Source organism: Chiloscyllium punctatum, chromosome 26 (assembly GCF_047496795.1).
Source record: "Chiloscyllium punctatum isolate Juve2018m chromosome 26, sChiPun1.3, whole genome shotgun sequence".
In the NCBI taxonomy this organism is placed as follows: domain Eukaryota; kingdom Metazoa; phylum Chordata; class Chondrichthyes; order Orectolobiformes; family Hemiscylliidae; genus Chiloscyllium; species Chiloscyllium punctatum.
The window spans coordinates 22,534,154-22,550,284 of record NC_092764.1 but is presented as its reverse complement, the minus strand read 5'-3'; the positions used below and the strand labels follow the sequence as shown (position 1 = coordinate 22,550,284).

Sequence of the window (16,131 nt, the reverse complement as noted above, 5' to 3'; positions counted from 1 at the left end):
TTGTCTTTTCATTATATAACAGATGGATGGTTTGACTTGTTCTTTAGCCATTTAAGCAAAACCCAATTTCCCTACAATTATATTCAATTATAGTGATGCTTTATTTTCATTCATTCAAAGTGTCACTTGCATGATCAGCATTTATTGCCAATTCCTAACTGCCTCTGAAGGTGCTGGGGAGTTGCTGACTTGAGCTAATGCTGTTTGAGCAATAAGACAGGGAGGGCCTTACAGGATTTTGACCACTGATAATGAAAGAATGATGGTATGTTTCCAAATCAGGATGGTGTGTGACTTTGGGGTAATAGTTTCCCCTTGTGCCTGCTGCCCTTGATCTTTTTTGGATAATACAGGTTGTGAGTTTGGAGATGTTGGTGACTTGCTGCAGAGCAACTTGTAGATGATGTACACTGAAGACTCTGAGCTCATGGTGGAATGAGTGAATGTTGGAATGAACTGATGCTTAAGGTGGCAATCAAGTAAGTTGCTTTGTCCTAGATACTGTTGAGCTCCTTATGATGGGATTAAACTTGTACAGACAATTGAAGATTATTCTGTACCACTTCTGCATAGTAGATGGTGGAATGACTTTGGAAAATATCTAACCTCTGACTTGGCTCTTGTCGTCACATTTATATCCTGGTTCAGTTGTTTTTCTGGTCAGTGGTGATGACCAAGATGCTGATGGTTAATTCAACCTGCTAATACAATGGAAAGGTGGTTAGACTTTGTTTGTTTGGTGTTGGTCGTTGGTAGCACTTTATAGAATGAATGTTATTGTGACTTATCAGCTGAATGCAATTGGAATGTTGCTGCAGACCAGCAGTGTTTGTTTCCTTATCTGAGGAGTTGTGAATGTCACTGAACACTGTGCAAACATCGGTGAGTATTCACACTTCTGACTTTTATAGGTAGAAGGATGAAGCAACTGAAAATGGCTGTGCCTGGGATACTGACTTGAGGGTCAGGTTCTTATGGTGCAGTGGTGGTGTTCCCTACCCTGAGAACTAGCTGCAGCAATGTCCTAGGGTTTAGATAATTCCTGTACAACAACCTCAGCCATCTTCCTTTGTGTTTGGCAAAACATCAACCGGTAGAAAGATTGCCCCAATGCTTTTTGGCTTCAATGTTTCTAGCGTCCCCTTAATGCTTCATGATTTGGAGACGCCGGTGTTGGACTGTGGTGTACAAAATTAAAAATCACACAACAAGTTGGACTATAACCTGGTGTTGTGTGATTTTTAACTTAATGCTTCAGTCAGTCAAATGTTGAAAGTGACTGTATCAAAAGGTCAGAATACAACACAAAAGAAATTGCTAAAAGGAACATTTTGTTTTAAACAGCCGAATTCAGAAAGATGCACAGAATGTAATTTTAATGAAGTACCTTTACTTTTGGGGAGGGTCGTGTCATTGGTGATTTTAAAATGAATCCTTGGTTTTAATGTTAGGCTGACTTACAGAATGGCCTCACAGCGGTCCATGTGCAGGAACGTCGCCTCCTGTATGGATGGAATGATTTTGAAGTGGCTCAACCTGAACCAATTTGGAAAAAGTACCTTGGCCAGGTAATGCTTAACATGTATGTGAATGTCGTGTAAGTTCTGAAATGATAATACAGATGCAACAAAATCAAGAAAGCAAGTTTACTTTATGGTCTACAGCTTTGATCTTGAGTTCATTGTAACTCCCCCTTAAACAGTTAGATATTGCAAAATGCAGTTTGACATTTTTCAGATTCTTAGGGTAGCTCTTTAATGACCTAGAGAGGGTGGGTTTGGGTTTGGGTTTAAACTCTCAAAGTGTCTGTGGGTCAGGAATCCGACATGATTCCTCTCACTTCCAGGTTTGACTGTGTAGCGTTTGGAGGCAAGCAGGAAACCATCACAGAGATGTTGAGTAAGTACACTGAATGTGAAAATTGTCAAGCAGTTATGGATTTAACCCAAGATTCTGGCTTTGATTGCCAGCAAACAGGTTTTCAAACTGTGTGGAGATTGCTAGAGTTCACCAGGTGAGAAGAAAGCAGCAAGATATTGCTCAATGAAAATAAGAAGCTTGAAAGCCTTTAACTGGTGAAAATGTATGGCCAGGGGTCAGCCCACACTAAACGTTTGTGCTGTCATTCCTTATGTTTAGAGCCTGATACACTATTTCATGAGTGATTTCCAATTTTGGAAAGTCATTTCACCTATTTTGAATTTCTCTACTGTCAATCTTAGCTTGAGAATATCCAAAGCATGGACCTCTAATAAGGAACTGCAGCAGCAGCGATACTAGCAGCAACCCGTATTCATATATTGCTCACAGGACAGAGGAGGTGGACTCAGGGCTCCAGCTTGTCGGAAGAGATACTCCCAGCACAGAGTACATGGACTCAGGATCAGATTCCTCAACATGACTGAGCAGTGGGGCCTCAGGAGACTACGGCTTTCATGGCTGTTTGATGCTAGTATCTGCAGCTTCTCTGAACAAGAAAATGGATAATAGGTTAAGAATTGGGATATTGGGCAGAGAAAAGCATAAGCAAAGAGGTATTTCTTAAGAAGGTTCTTGAAAAAAGAGGCAGAGGTGCTCAAGAAGGTAACTTGAAAGCATAGTGTCTGGATGGCTGAAGGATGGCTGTCAATGCACTTGGAAGGAACAAGATACAAACGTGGAGTTCATGGCGATTTGCTGTAAGGCCGGTAAGGGTACAAAGAAAAGGGAGTGATAAGATCCTCAACAGACCAAGGTGAAAGTCTAGTCGGGGAGTATTGTAACCATCACTTGTGGAGAAACCAAAGTTATGAATCACAGTATTAGAAACTGGTGGGCTGAGGTGGAATATGTTGTAACAGTAAAACAAAGGCAGTCTTAGACATTGGAGAGAAAATAAAGTCAGCAACACAGCTTTAGCAATTTGGATACCAAAGTTGAAACAATCTGGTTCAGTCAGAGACAGTGGTCAGGGTGGGAATGCAGTCAGTGTGGAGTACAAACCTTATAGCTGACTAAAAGTATGGCTTTGATTTTCCCACTGTCTGATTGAAGGAAATTGTAATTCATTGTGAATGTTGCACAATAAATCTGGCAGCTCATAAGTGGTGGAATTGTTAAGATGGTGATGAGGTATAAAGCATAATCCGAATGCAGGTGGGAGATGAATTCTGGAGCAGGACGTTTGGATTTTGAGATAGAATCCTGATGTCAGGTCAAATAGAGTCATGATTGTGCACTGGGTGGGAAACGATCACTCAGCAGTGACTTTTCCTTGAATTAGTCACCATCAATTTTCACACCTGCCCACCTTTGGTGAGGATGGGGTGCTGGGTGGAAACTCAGTCTCATGTCCTTGTATGATTTTGGCGAAGGGTCCACAGGTGATGGTGGGGGGGGGGGGGGCAGGAAGGGACCAAAGGGAGTTCCTTGAGGAACTCCAGGATGCCAAGAGCTACAACTGCTTGAAATGATCTGGTAGACAAGCAGGACTGGAACAATGCAACAAGCCAGGCAGCATCAGGAAGTGGAGAAGTCGACATTTTGGGTGTAACCCTTCTTCATGAGTCCTGAAGAAGAGTTACACTTGAAACATTGACTTCTCCACCTCCTGAAGCTGCCTGGCTCACTGGGTTCTTCCAGCCTCCTGCTTGTCTACCTTAGATTCCAGCATCTGCAGTCTTTTTTTGTCCATGAAGTTATCTGGTTGCATCCTAAGTGGAATCGAATGAGAGTTTAAATGGGACAGGGATAAGTCTGACAATATTAGTCCCTTGCAGTTATGCTCAAGAGGAAATGTTGGTGTGACAGAGATATTTGGGTTCATTTGGGGTTGTTGCTCATAAAATTTTTAATTTCTTCAAAAGCTAAGCAGTTTTTGATTATTGAGATTTTTTTTACTTTTTACGCAAATAATGTCTAGCTAGGAGAACCACTGCTTTAAAATATCTGTATTTCCAACAAAAATGCAGTTGGTCAGCAATTGGTAACCTTTATGGATGAATCAAATTTTTTAGAGTTGTGTAAATTTGTTGCTACAAAATGTAGGAAAGGTATTATGGCGAGATAAAAGTTAATCAACTTTAAGCACTATTTGTCATGTGTTAAATAATCTGTTAACTGATGTGTTTGTGTACTTTGGTAAGCACAGTTATAAAGACATCGGACAATATCAGTTATTGAAGCTTATTCCTTCTTGTACTGTTAACATTTGTCTGTTTAACTAAGATTTCAATCCTATTTCAAATGTCCTTGGCCCTTTGAACCAATATTATACAATGCATTTTCCTCTCTTAAGTCAGGAAGTTTTGCTTATCTAATATGGTCATGAATGCTTTGTTCATTAAAGTATGTGTCACAAGATAAAGTGGAAGCTTAGTGTATAAAAAAACAAACATTTTGATGTCAACTTTTACAGCTGCATTAATCCCATTCAGACGCGTAATTGTTTTACATGAATACACAAATGGTGACAAGTTTATTCAAGTCTTAGATTTATTTTGATACATCCTATATTCAGTACACTTGCTAATTTTTGTTTTCAATCCTAGTTCAAGAATCCCCTTATTCTGTTGCTTTTGGCTTCAGCTGTTATTAGTCTCATCACGAAAGAGATTGAAGATGCAGTGAGCATAACATTGGTATGTATAAATGTTCACATCGTCCATTCTGTTAGTGAATATGATCTGGCAAATAATTTTGACTTTGTATTTGTTGAGGGAAGGAAATGAGTTGCCAGTTTTCTATGGAAAGGATATCAGATAGATTTATAAATTGGGATTTAAAAGCAAGTGGAAGCTTCCTTCTGAAAAAGCAAAATTCTGAGAAGTGGTTAAAATGTTAATGAGCTAGATATTGAAGTTATTTCTCCAAGGTGAAAATGCTCTATGAATTGCTGACCTAATTTAGCAATTGATAAAGATGTCAGCCTCTGATAATTGGCTTTTAGCAGGGCTTCCTCTTCCCCATCAGTTTTTAGAATTAGAAAACAAAATAAGGACAGAACTTTAAAACAACAGATTTTTAAGCAGAAAGCTGTTGATGCAGAATTTTATCAGGATCCAAAAGATTAGAATACAGGCCCGAGTGAGAAAACACAGGCCAAACTTATTTGCTTTTAAAGAACAGGAAGTCTGAAAGTATTCTTTTTCAAATGCAGTGAGTTCTTGTGATCTGGAATTTGCAGACTGAGGAGGTAGTGGAAGCAGGATATATTATAACTTCCAAATGGAAATTACATAAATTTTTCAAGAAGAAACATTTACAGAGTTGCGGGGAGAGGGCAGGGAGTTGGGAGTAAGTGGTAACTGTGCCAAAAAAAATGGCATTGACACAATGGGCCAATTGTCCTCTTTCTGTGTTTTATTAGTAGATGAACCGATGTGGTGACCATCTGATGTGGGGAAGCATAGTACATTCGCTATTTTGTATTCTTACATAGAGCCATGTTATGCAGATTGAATTAAGTGAGTTTGATGAGAAATATTGCTCTTGTGTTTGCTCATATCCTAAGAAATAAAGCAATTCATTGTTTCAATTCTGGCCTCACCTCATTAGTGTGTAAATGGTCTGTCTATTGAGAGCTTGAGTGTCACACTTGAGAAGGGCTAATACAAAAAGGTTCTATGACCAGTTCCTATATTAAGATAGTACATTGTTACATCTGCTGGCTCACACTTCGTCATAAATAGATATTGGTCTTTGTGAGTCAACTTCGCAATGTAAATAAGAGCAGATCTACTTACAGGAGTGATTGTCCCAGAAATGCTGGAAAAGTACAGTTAATACATCATCGTGTATACTGGAGAAGAAACGAGAAGTTAATATTTCAGGGATAAATCTGTCTGCAGGTTACATACCAAATGTTTGGACTAACCAAGTTGCTCCCAATACTCATGTCGATTTAGAATTCCTTTGGAACTGATTTCCATGCGAGTGAAAATCCATTGAGGCCATTCTGTATACAATGTGACATTTTCAGCTGTGTGACAAGTTGAATATCAACTTAATTTAGCCAGAGCAATTTTTTTAAGGATGTACTTGTTTACAGAAGTAGAAAATATATACAAAGGAATAAATATACTAAAAAGAAACAGGAGAAAGGACGAGTTGCTACTTGGCCACTACCTTTTACAGTTAATTGCAATGTAATTACGTTTTTGGAGATAAATCATTTCAGTGATAGTATAGGAGCTGAAATTGTAAAATAAACCATTTGGTTTTATTGTTGCAGGCATTACCTTTGTTTTCCATCCCTAAATTATTCTTAGAAAGTATTTCGAACTTTTGCAGTTTGTAAATTAAATGTGATATCTACATATTTTACATTTTCTTTAAGATGCCAGTTTTGTAGTATATGTTTTACTGTCTGTTTCTTTTCTCCTGTTCAAGTCATTTGTTTATGAACATTGTGGTGGAATTATGTTAGTATATTCTTATGTGTGCATACAAATAGTGTATCATTTGTCTCTCAAGAAATGCATTAAAATCCAGTCAAAGCTTCCCTCCAGATCTTATTGAAACAAAAAGTAATTGGTAAAAGCGACGCAAGAAACATTTTCACAAAGTGAGTGGTTAAGTCTGGAATGTGTTGTCTGGGATTAGAGTGAAGACAGGCAATTGAGAAAACAAAGATTTCTTACTTGAAGGGATGGGGGTAGCACTGAGGAGGAGTTCTACTGAAAACCAATTCACTTCAGGAACTGGCTGCTCCCTCCTCTTTCGTTGGCAGGTTTTGGCAGCCTCAGCATTGCTATGTGTCAGCTTGATCTAAATATTTACCTGAAGCATTTTATTTCTCTAAACTTGTGGGAAAATAGCAACAAGCACTTATGATTTGGGTTGTGGTCTTTTTCTTTTCCTTAGCTTCCTCCTTTGCCAATGTCTCAACATCATCAAAGAGGGCATCAGTAACATGAAGAAGCAAATGGAGAGGGTTCTTAGCAGATTGTGTACCTCCACTGGGCTAACTCAGCATTATTCAGCTGCCACCTGTCTGAATGATGATTTTTAAGTGTTGGAGGCTGAGGGGTGACCTTAGAGATGTTTATAAAATTGTGAGGGTCATGGATAGGGTGAATAGCCAAGGTGTTTTCCCCAGGGTAGGGCAGTCCAAAACTAGAAAGCATAGGTTTGAGGTGAGAGGGGAAAGTTTCAAAAGGAACCCAAGGGGCAACTTTTTCATGCAGAGGGTGGTGTGTGTATGGAATGAGCTGCCAGAGGAAGTGGTGGAGGCTGGTGCAATTACAACATTTAAAAGGCATCTGGATGGGTATATGAATAGGAAGGGTTTAGAGGGATAAGGGCCAAGTGCTGGCAAATGGGACTAGATTAATTTAGGCTTTCTTGTTGGCATAGACAAGTTGGACCGAAGGGCCTGCTTGCATTCTGTACAAATCAATGAATCCATGACTCTATAACTACCACGTTGAAAAAAGCAATTGTTTTATTATCATTTGAGAAACAGGAAGTATTTTGTGTACAACTCAGTAACTTAATTTCATTCATTTTATAGGCTATAATAATCGTTGTCACAGTTGCTTTTGTGCAGGTAAGCTATTTTTGCTGTAAGTTCAGTAGAAACTTTTGTAAAATCAATTACTTTAAAATTTTGTGTTGTCTAGTGACTGTTTATTTTCTCAGGAGTATCGATCTGAGAAGTCTCTGCAAGAGCTAGGCAAACTGATACCTCCAGAATGTAACTGGTAGGTACCACTGTACCTTTGAATATTTCATGAATATTTCACACAGAGAGTGGTACGTGCATGGAATGAGCTGTCAGAGGAAGTGGTGGAGGCTGGAACAATTGCAACATTTAAGAGACATTTGGATGGGGATATGAATAGGAAGGGTTTGGAGGGATATGGGCTGGGTGCTGGCAGGTGGGACTAGATTGGGTTGGGATATCTGGTCGGCATGGACGGGTTGGACTGAAGGGTCTGTTTCCATGCTGTACATCTCTATGACTGTACGTGGGAGCAATCCTCCCTCTGACACAGAGGACGGGACATTTCTAGAGGCTGCCAGAATGTAACTCTGTAACTCCATTAAAACATGGCTATAACTCCATGCGACTGTGTAAATCGTGTTTCCGATGCACTTCTGGCCATAAGCCAGAACTAGATGCATCAAAGTTGTTGATGATAATCTTTCAAAAGAAGGGTAATCAAAAGCAATTTGTTTTTATGGTGTTTATGCCTTTATAGCTCAAAGAATGACGTTAGTCTGTCTGTCTCCCCATTTTCAGTATTCGTGAAGGTAAGCTGGAGCATTTGCTAGCAAAGGAGCTTGTACTGGGTGACACTGTGTGCATTTCAGTCGGTGATCGAGTCCCAGCAGATGTTCGACTCTTTGAGGTTCGTCTTCTTTCATGTTTTTAACACTCGAGATAATGATAAAGTTACCATAGTGCCACTTGCTCAATAGAAAGAGACAACTGGTAGTGAGATAAACCTGAGACCCACTCACACCACAGGTGAAGAGCAAGACTGAGAAAGCAGGACCTTTGCAGTGATTGTAGCTGGTACACTCTGTATCACAAAACAGCTGCCCAGCCAACTGAGCTAACCAACAGCCAAGCTCTTAGCTTTCTAGCAGGTTAGCAAGTCCACAGAACAGCAACTGATTATTAACTGGAAGCTTACCATCACCTTCTCAAGGGCAATGAGAGTTAGGTAGCAAAAGCTGGCCTTGCCGCTGACATTCACATCACACGAATGAGTTTTTCAAAATATGGGGCCTATAGTTTTGTACTGATGATTGATAAACTCATGAATATTCATGAAAGGCCAGCAGCCTGCAAGGTGTGTGCAAAAAGCAGAGGACAAAAATGGTCAGCCAGTTGAAAAGAGAGCCTGGCAGATGGAAAAATCATCAGCCAACTTTGGGCTAACACTATTCACCAATGCCAGCTATTGAAGGCATTGCCCCTAACATATTAGCCTCTATGGCCACAGTAATGTTAAATCCAAAAGTGGTCTCTACCATGGATCCAGTCTGTCATCTTCCAAGATAGCTGATTGCTGCAAAAAATAAGTACATTTTCTCAATAGTGCTCGGTGCTAACAAACAAGTAAGATTATATGATTCTGTAAATTTGCAGTGAGCACAAAAATCTTTATTGTCAATGGCATAATGATAGATGGTACCCTCATGGATAGAAGATTGGCTCACTAATAGAAGACAGAGTTGGGATAAGGGGATAAGGGTGGAAGAGCACCTCATCTTCCGCCTTGGTATCCTTCAACCACATGGGATCCCCGTGGATTTCACCAGTTTCCTTATTTCCCATCCCCCAACTTATCCCAGATTCAACCTTCCAACTTGGCACAACACTCATAACCTGTCCATCTTCCTTCCCACTTATTTGCTCCACCCTCCTCTCTGACCAAGCACCATTATCCGCACCTTCATCTACCTATTGTACTCTCAGCCTCCTTCCCCCCAGCCCCACTCCCCTTCCATTTACCTCTCCACCCCCTTGGCTCACAAGCCTCATTCCTGATGAAGGGCTTTTGCCTGAAACATTGATTCTCCTGCTCCTCGGATGCTGCCTGACCTGCTGTGCTTCTCCAGCACAACACTCTCGACTCTGATCTGTAGTGTCTGCAGTCCTTACTTTCTCCTAGATGATGAGAGATTGTTTCCTCATTTGGGAGAGTCCAGGATTGGAAGACATAATCTCAGTGTACGATATTGTCCATTTAATATAGAGATGAGGAGGAATTTCTTCTCTCAATTGTCTCTGAATCTGTGAAAATCTTCACTGCAAAGGGCTTTTGAATTAGGATAGTTAAGAATACTGAAGGCAGGGATAGACATTTTAATTGGTAAGGGATATGGAGAAAAGACAGGAATATGGTGTTGAGAATTATCAAATCAATAATAAGCTATTAAATGGCAATGCAGACTCAGTGGGCGAATTGCCCTAATTTGGTTCCTGGACTATGAGAATAATGTAGTGCTTGCTGTTCCTACATATTTCCTTGTGTTTTGCTGGTACTTTTCTGGATATAAATGTTTTAGGTGTTAATATAGGTTTGTTATGTGCAGTTGCAATACAAGTACAAAATTGACTTGTGAATCAGGTAGATTTTAAAGTTAGGCTATATGCATGGCGTGTCTGCTGAAGGGAAGAATGTCAGTTGTGGGTTGTTTATGAAGCTTTCGTTGCATTTACAGGGTTGGGATCTTACAACTAGCATTATATATAGAGTGTAAATTTTATTTTTCAATATACATTCAGGTAGTTATATCTGCTTAAGTTACCAATGTATCTCCACAAACATCAGCCAGTTTTATTTATTTAGTCCCACTTTCGCGTCTGTTTACAAAGCAGCTTTTCTTCTAAGAGTGTAAAAGAAAGTTTGTTCCTCTTTCAGCTACAAGTTCAGCATAATGGGCTCATGGAATTATGTTTGTTGTACCAGGTAATCAGAAGTCAGAACACTGAGTTTTATGGTCAATTTCACTGAGTTGTTTTACAATGTCCCTTCCCTGGCCACCCGTACCTTTCCCTCCCAAAAAATATTAGCGCATTGGGAAAATCTGAAACAGGTTTTTGCACCTTTTCTTTTGAGGCTTCTAAATTTTTGGTGTCTAGTGCATTAGCGACTGAAACCCGGTGCAGTATTTTACAGCTCTCTAAAGGGCGGGGGGGGGTTTCTAAGGTACAGTGTGTGTGGGCTGGTGACCACATTCTCAACCATGTATGACCTGTCTCCTATGTTACAATAGGAGTCGCCTGTAAACCACTCACCCCAATTCAATAGGCATTTAAGAGCCTCATCCTGCCACTACTGGTGGATTTTCACCACATCAGGGAGTGGCTCAGACAAAGTAGGTAGTCAGCAGCTTTTACTGGGCAAGATGGTTTCAAAACCTGTGTCCAGCGAAGTCAACCCCCACCTCACAATCCCATGAGTAAGATCTTACTGTCCCCCCACCATTAATTGTCCAATACCCCACCTATCTTACCTACTCACTGGAACCTACCAACCAAGCACCTGTGTTAGCCCAGACTTTAATTCAGTCTGGTTTCCAAAGTATCCTCTTTTTCACGTTCTGGCTGTTGTCCCAATAGGGACCACCTTTCAGAACTAACAATTGGATTGGCTGGCAGCTTTCTAAAGCAGAATTTTCTCCTCAGGAGGGCCAGGAGTCTCTGCCTGAGGTGACAGAAACTCCGCTGAGCAGGGCAGTCAGCTTTACACTGGCGGGGTCTTGAATGACTTCTTCCTTGGTGGGACAAGATGGGGAACATGCTAAAATAAGAAAATAGGAGCAAGATGCAGGACAAGGTAATTCAGTCCCTTGAGCTTGCTCCAACATTTAATACAATCATGGTTGGTCGTATCTCAGCCTCAACCTTCCTGCTCGCTGTCCGTAACTCTTTAACTGATCACTAATTAAAAATCTGCTTATCTCCTCCTTAAATTTACTCCATGTCCCAGTACCCAGCTCACTTTGGAGTAGTGAATTCCACAGATTTACGGCCCTTTGAGAGAAGTAATTTCTTCTCATCTCTGTTTTAAATCCCTCACCCCTTATCCTAAAACTATGAACTCTCCATCTAGATATCGGCTCAGTCATTATTGTGAAATCTTGATAAGTGTAAATGCATTTTCCATATCAACACTATTCAGAAAAAACTAAAGTGGGTAATGGATGTGATGCTGTAAACCAGAAGACACTAATCCATTTATTCAGGTGATGCATTTTCCTCATTCAACAGAAAGTGGTTTGTGTTTGTTGACCAAATCTCCAATGGATTTACTACCAATTTGTTGGAAGGTTTCGAGTGTTAAATTGTGGTAGATTTTCCTTGTACTTCTCTATTGCAGGAAATGTGTTGAATCAGTTGTGTTTTTATTGCTTGTAATATTGATAATAGTTTGCATGACATTGAATTTCAGGTTTGTTTACACATGTAAGGTTGCAGTGTTAGCACTGTTTCTTTAATTGTACAAGAGAAGGTCATTTTAAAGAAATTGTCTTTATTGTGCATTCAAATCCAAACCTGTTCTGATATAGAGCCATAGAGTCATACAGCATGGAAACAGACCCTTTGGTCCAACTAGTCCACGTTGACCATGTTCCCAAACTAAACTAGTCCCACCTGCGTGAATTTAGCCATTATCCCTCCAAACCTTTCCTATTAATGAAATTATCCAAATGTCTTTTGAATGTTGTGACTGTATCTCCGTCCACCACTTCCATTGCTTGTTCATTCCATGGACTAACTGCTCTGTGTGTAAAAAAGTTTGTTCCTTGTGTCCTATTTAAATCTTTCTCCTCTGACCTTAAAATATGCTCCTTGGTTTTGAACTCCCCATCTTAGGGGAAAAAAAAAACATTGCTACCTTATCAATGCCCCTCATGACTTTATGTAACTTTAAGTTGGTGTTTCGTTTACAAAGGAATAATTTTTCCAAGCCAGAGTATGTTGTAAAGAATTCATGCAAAAACAAAAAGTGGCTGTTCTACTGTTTTGCTCGTTCCTATACACTTTTCCAATTGAAGACCTAATACATATCATGAGGCTCTGATGGTATCTTATGCTCATGTTGCTCCTTTCATCGTCAGAGAGTAATGCAGCACATGAAGAGGCCATTTCACCTTTGAGTTTGTTTTGACTGTTTTGAAAAGCAATCAAGTGCATCCAACTTCCTTGCTCTTTTCCCATATCCTGGCAAGCTTTTCTCCAATTCATTTTTGAAGGCCATGAATTTGATTCCATCATCTTTGGTTTTACCAATCATCTCAAATCTGTAGCCTTTGGTTATGGACCCGTCAGCTGTTGGAAATAATTTATCTCTACTTTCACTGTCTAAACATTGAATGATTTTACACAGCTCTAATTCCCAGAAAAATGAGTTTGGAAAGTTAGACAGCAGGTCATTGATCAGAGTGGGGATTTGAGGGAGAAGCAAGGAAACCGATGGGTAAAGTATGAGAAAGGACAAAAATGTAAAACGATATAGCCCAGTGACAGACAGGTGCTAAATGGGAGAGAAGGGTCTAAGATAAGTCAAGAGAAAGGAGCAAGAGTTAAATAATGCACTTGTGCCCAGTTGCAGCTAAAATGCATGCACTGAAATGGTAATTGCAATGTGACAATGCATAATAAAGTAAACGTCTATGGTTTTTAGATCTTTAATCTATTTTACAGTATAGAACTTTTTTAAAAAAATTGCTGTTTAAGGTGCATTAGTTAAAACTTGGAAGGGTTTTGAAAAGATTTACAAAGATATTGCCAAGGTTGGAGTGTTTGAGCTACAGGGAGGTGCTGAATAGACTGGGGCCATTTTCCGTAGAGCGTCAGAGGCTGAGGGGTGACCATATAGAGGATTATAAAATCATGAGGGTGAATAGTCAAGATTTTTTCCCCAGATTACGGAGTCCAAAACTATGGGCATAAGTTTAAGGTAGAAGGGAAAGATTTTAAAAGGACCTATGGCACATTTGTTTTCACACAGAGGGTAATGTTTGTATGGAGTGAGCTGTAAGAGGAGGTGGTGGAGGCAGATACAATTAAAATGTCAAAAAGGCATGGATGGGTACATGAATAGAAAGGATTTAAAGGGATAAGGGCCAAATACTGGCAAATGGAACTAAACTAATTTCATTTATCTGGTCGGCTAGGGCAAGTTGGACTGAAGGGTCTGTTTCTGTGCTGTACATCTCTATGACTGTAAGTGCCAGAAACTTATATTTCAACTAATGATTGCAATTTCTGTTTATGCACTAGCATTTTATTAACAAATAGAAATCCCCTATTAATTTTGAAATTTTTATTTCCACCTAGGTATTAAAACTAACTAGTTTATTGGTTTTAATTTAGGCTGTTGATCTGTTGATTGATGAATCAAGTTTCACAGGGGAGTCAGAAGCTTGTAACAAAAGTGCTGCAACCTTAACAGAAGCTGGGGATCTGACTTCTCTTCAAAACATTGCATTCATGGGAACACTTGTACGGTGTGGGAATGGAAAGGTATCTACTTTAATAAATTACTATTTTCTCAAGCTAAAATGTACATTTGGCTGAAGAGGAATTTAAAAGTCTTGAGACATTGCACAGTTGAATAATTTTTAATTCTGTCACCTATTCTTGAAATTGTTTCTCCATCTCAGTTTTTTAGATATTAATTTAGTTCATTTTTGTTCTATTCTCTTCCAGAATAGGCTGGGGCTGTTTTCCTTGGAGTGTCAGAGGCTGAGGGGTCTCCTTATAGAGGTTTATAAAATCATGCGGGGCATGGATAGGATAAATAAACAAGTTCTTTTCTGTAGGTTGGTGGAGTCCAGATCTAAGGGGCATAGGTTTAGGGTGAGAGGGGAAAGATTTAAAAGGGACCTAAGAGGCAACTCTTTCACCCAGAGGGTGGCGTGTGTATGGAATGAGCTTTCAGAGGAAGTGGTGGAGGCTGGTAAAATTACAACAATTAAATGGAATCTGGATGGGTATATGAATAGGAAGGGTTTAAAGGGATATGGGCCAAATACTGGCAAAGATTAGATTAGGATATGTGTTTGGCATGGACGAGCTGGACTGAAGGATCTGTTTCTGATTCTGTGACTCTCTGATTTGAAGAGGCACTAGACAAAAAAGCTGCTTTCAAACTATTTAAGAATAAAACTAATCTGATAATGGAATCAGTCTGATAAATCAAACTCTACAAAACCATAATTGTATACTCTTTACCTGCTAGGCAGTTATATTCCTCTTTCAAAGAGCTGTGTGGCATTGCTTTACTTCAGTAACTAGAAGGTGTTCTCCTTGGAAACAATGAATTGAACACACGTAGTCAGTAGCCGACATTGGGTTCCCTAAACATTTTGATATAGACTAATGTCCTAGGTCTTGGTGTCCAGGACTGAATTTAATATTTGTAGATGAGGTCCAGAACTTGGAACCATTATGAACTCTGAGGCAGATAGTGTAAAACCTCAAAAAGACATGGACAGTGAGGTGGAGAGTGTGAAAAAGTAGTAGACAGAATTTAATGCAGATAAGTGTGAAGTGATGCATTTTGATAGGAAGAACACAAAGAGACAACATAAAGGATGCAATTCCAAAGGGAGCACAGGAGCAGAGGGAACTACATGGACAAATTATTGAAGGTGGCAAGATGGATGGAAAGCATGATTAATAATGCAAATAGTATCCTAAGCTTGATGAATAGGAAGATAGAGTACAAAAGCAAGAAAATTAGCTAAATTTCGAAAGGCCTCAGCTGGAGTATTGCATCCAGTTCTGACAATATTTAAAAGGCATCTTACAATATTTATTGGGCGTATGAACAGGAAAGATTTAGAGGGATATGGGTAAAATGTTGGCAAATGGAACTACGTCAAATTGGGATGTCTGTTTGGTGCAAACAAGTTGGACTGAAGGGTCTGTGTCTGTGCTGTATGACTCTATGACTCTATAATTTTACTTTAGATAGATTTGAGAGCATTAGGGAAGGTACAGAAAAGATTCACAGAAATGATTCTAGGCCTGAAAAACTTCAGTTCCAGAGATAGATTGGATAAGTTAGAACTGTCTTCCTTGGGGAAGAGATTTTTAAGAAGAGATTTGCTTGAGGTTATCAAAACCACAAGAGATCTGAACAAAGTAGGTCATGGATAAGTTGTTCTAATTGGTAGAAGGATTGAGAATGAGAGAGCATGAATTTAAGATAATTGACAATGGCCACATGAGGTTAACACTTTTCACGCAGTATGTATTTAGGACCTGGAACAGGCCATGCTGACAGTGTGGTGGAGGCTTGTTCAATTGCAGCATTCATAAGGGAGTTGGACAATTGTAGGAAGAATGTGCAAGGCTGTGGGGAAGAAGCAAGGGAGTGGCATGAGGTGAATTGCTCTTTCAGACAACCAACACAGACATGATGGGCTGAGAAGCCTCCTACTTTTCTGTAACCATGCTGGTGTTGTTGTTGCTGTGAAGCCTCTTTATTGCTTATGAAATAGCCCCAAGGAATAAATAAACCTCACACTGATTTGTTTAAGTGGGCAGAACACACCCTGTCTACTGTAATTATACTACATAGGAAATCACCTCCAGAATGAGCAAATCAGTTGTAATGTTGCTCATTTTAGATTGAAATTTGTGTTTTAAAACATGTAATAGTTTAGTATGCAGCTATT

The 16,131-nt window shown here is 39.6% G+C and overlaps 1 protein-coding gene across 1 annotated transcript in view; it reads left to right on the top strand.

The window, feature by feature from the left end:
* LOC140496327 (calcium-transporting ATPase type 2C member 2-like) overlaps positions 1–16,131 on the top strand; it is an 88,559-nt gene that overhangs the window by 20,596 nt on the left and 51,832 nt on the right. The window contains exons 3-8 of the mRNA XM_072595938.1: positions 1,452–1,568; positions 4,530–4,619; positions 7,493–7,528; positions 7,621–7,682; positions 8,225–8,333; positions 13,820–13,969. Coding sequence (XP_072452039.1) covers positions 1,452–1,568; positions 4,530–4,619; positions 7,493–7,528; positions 7,621–7,682; positions 8,225–8,333; positions 13,820–13,969 — 564 coding nt within the window. The remainder of the gene's footprint in view (positions 1–1,451; positions 1,569–4,529; positions 4,620–7,492; positions 7,529–7,620; positions 7,683–8,224; positions 8,334–13,819; positions 13,970–16,131) is intronic.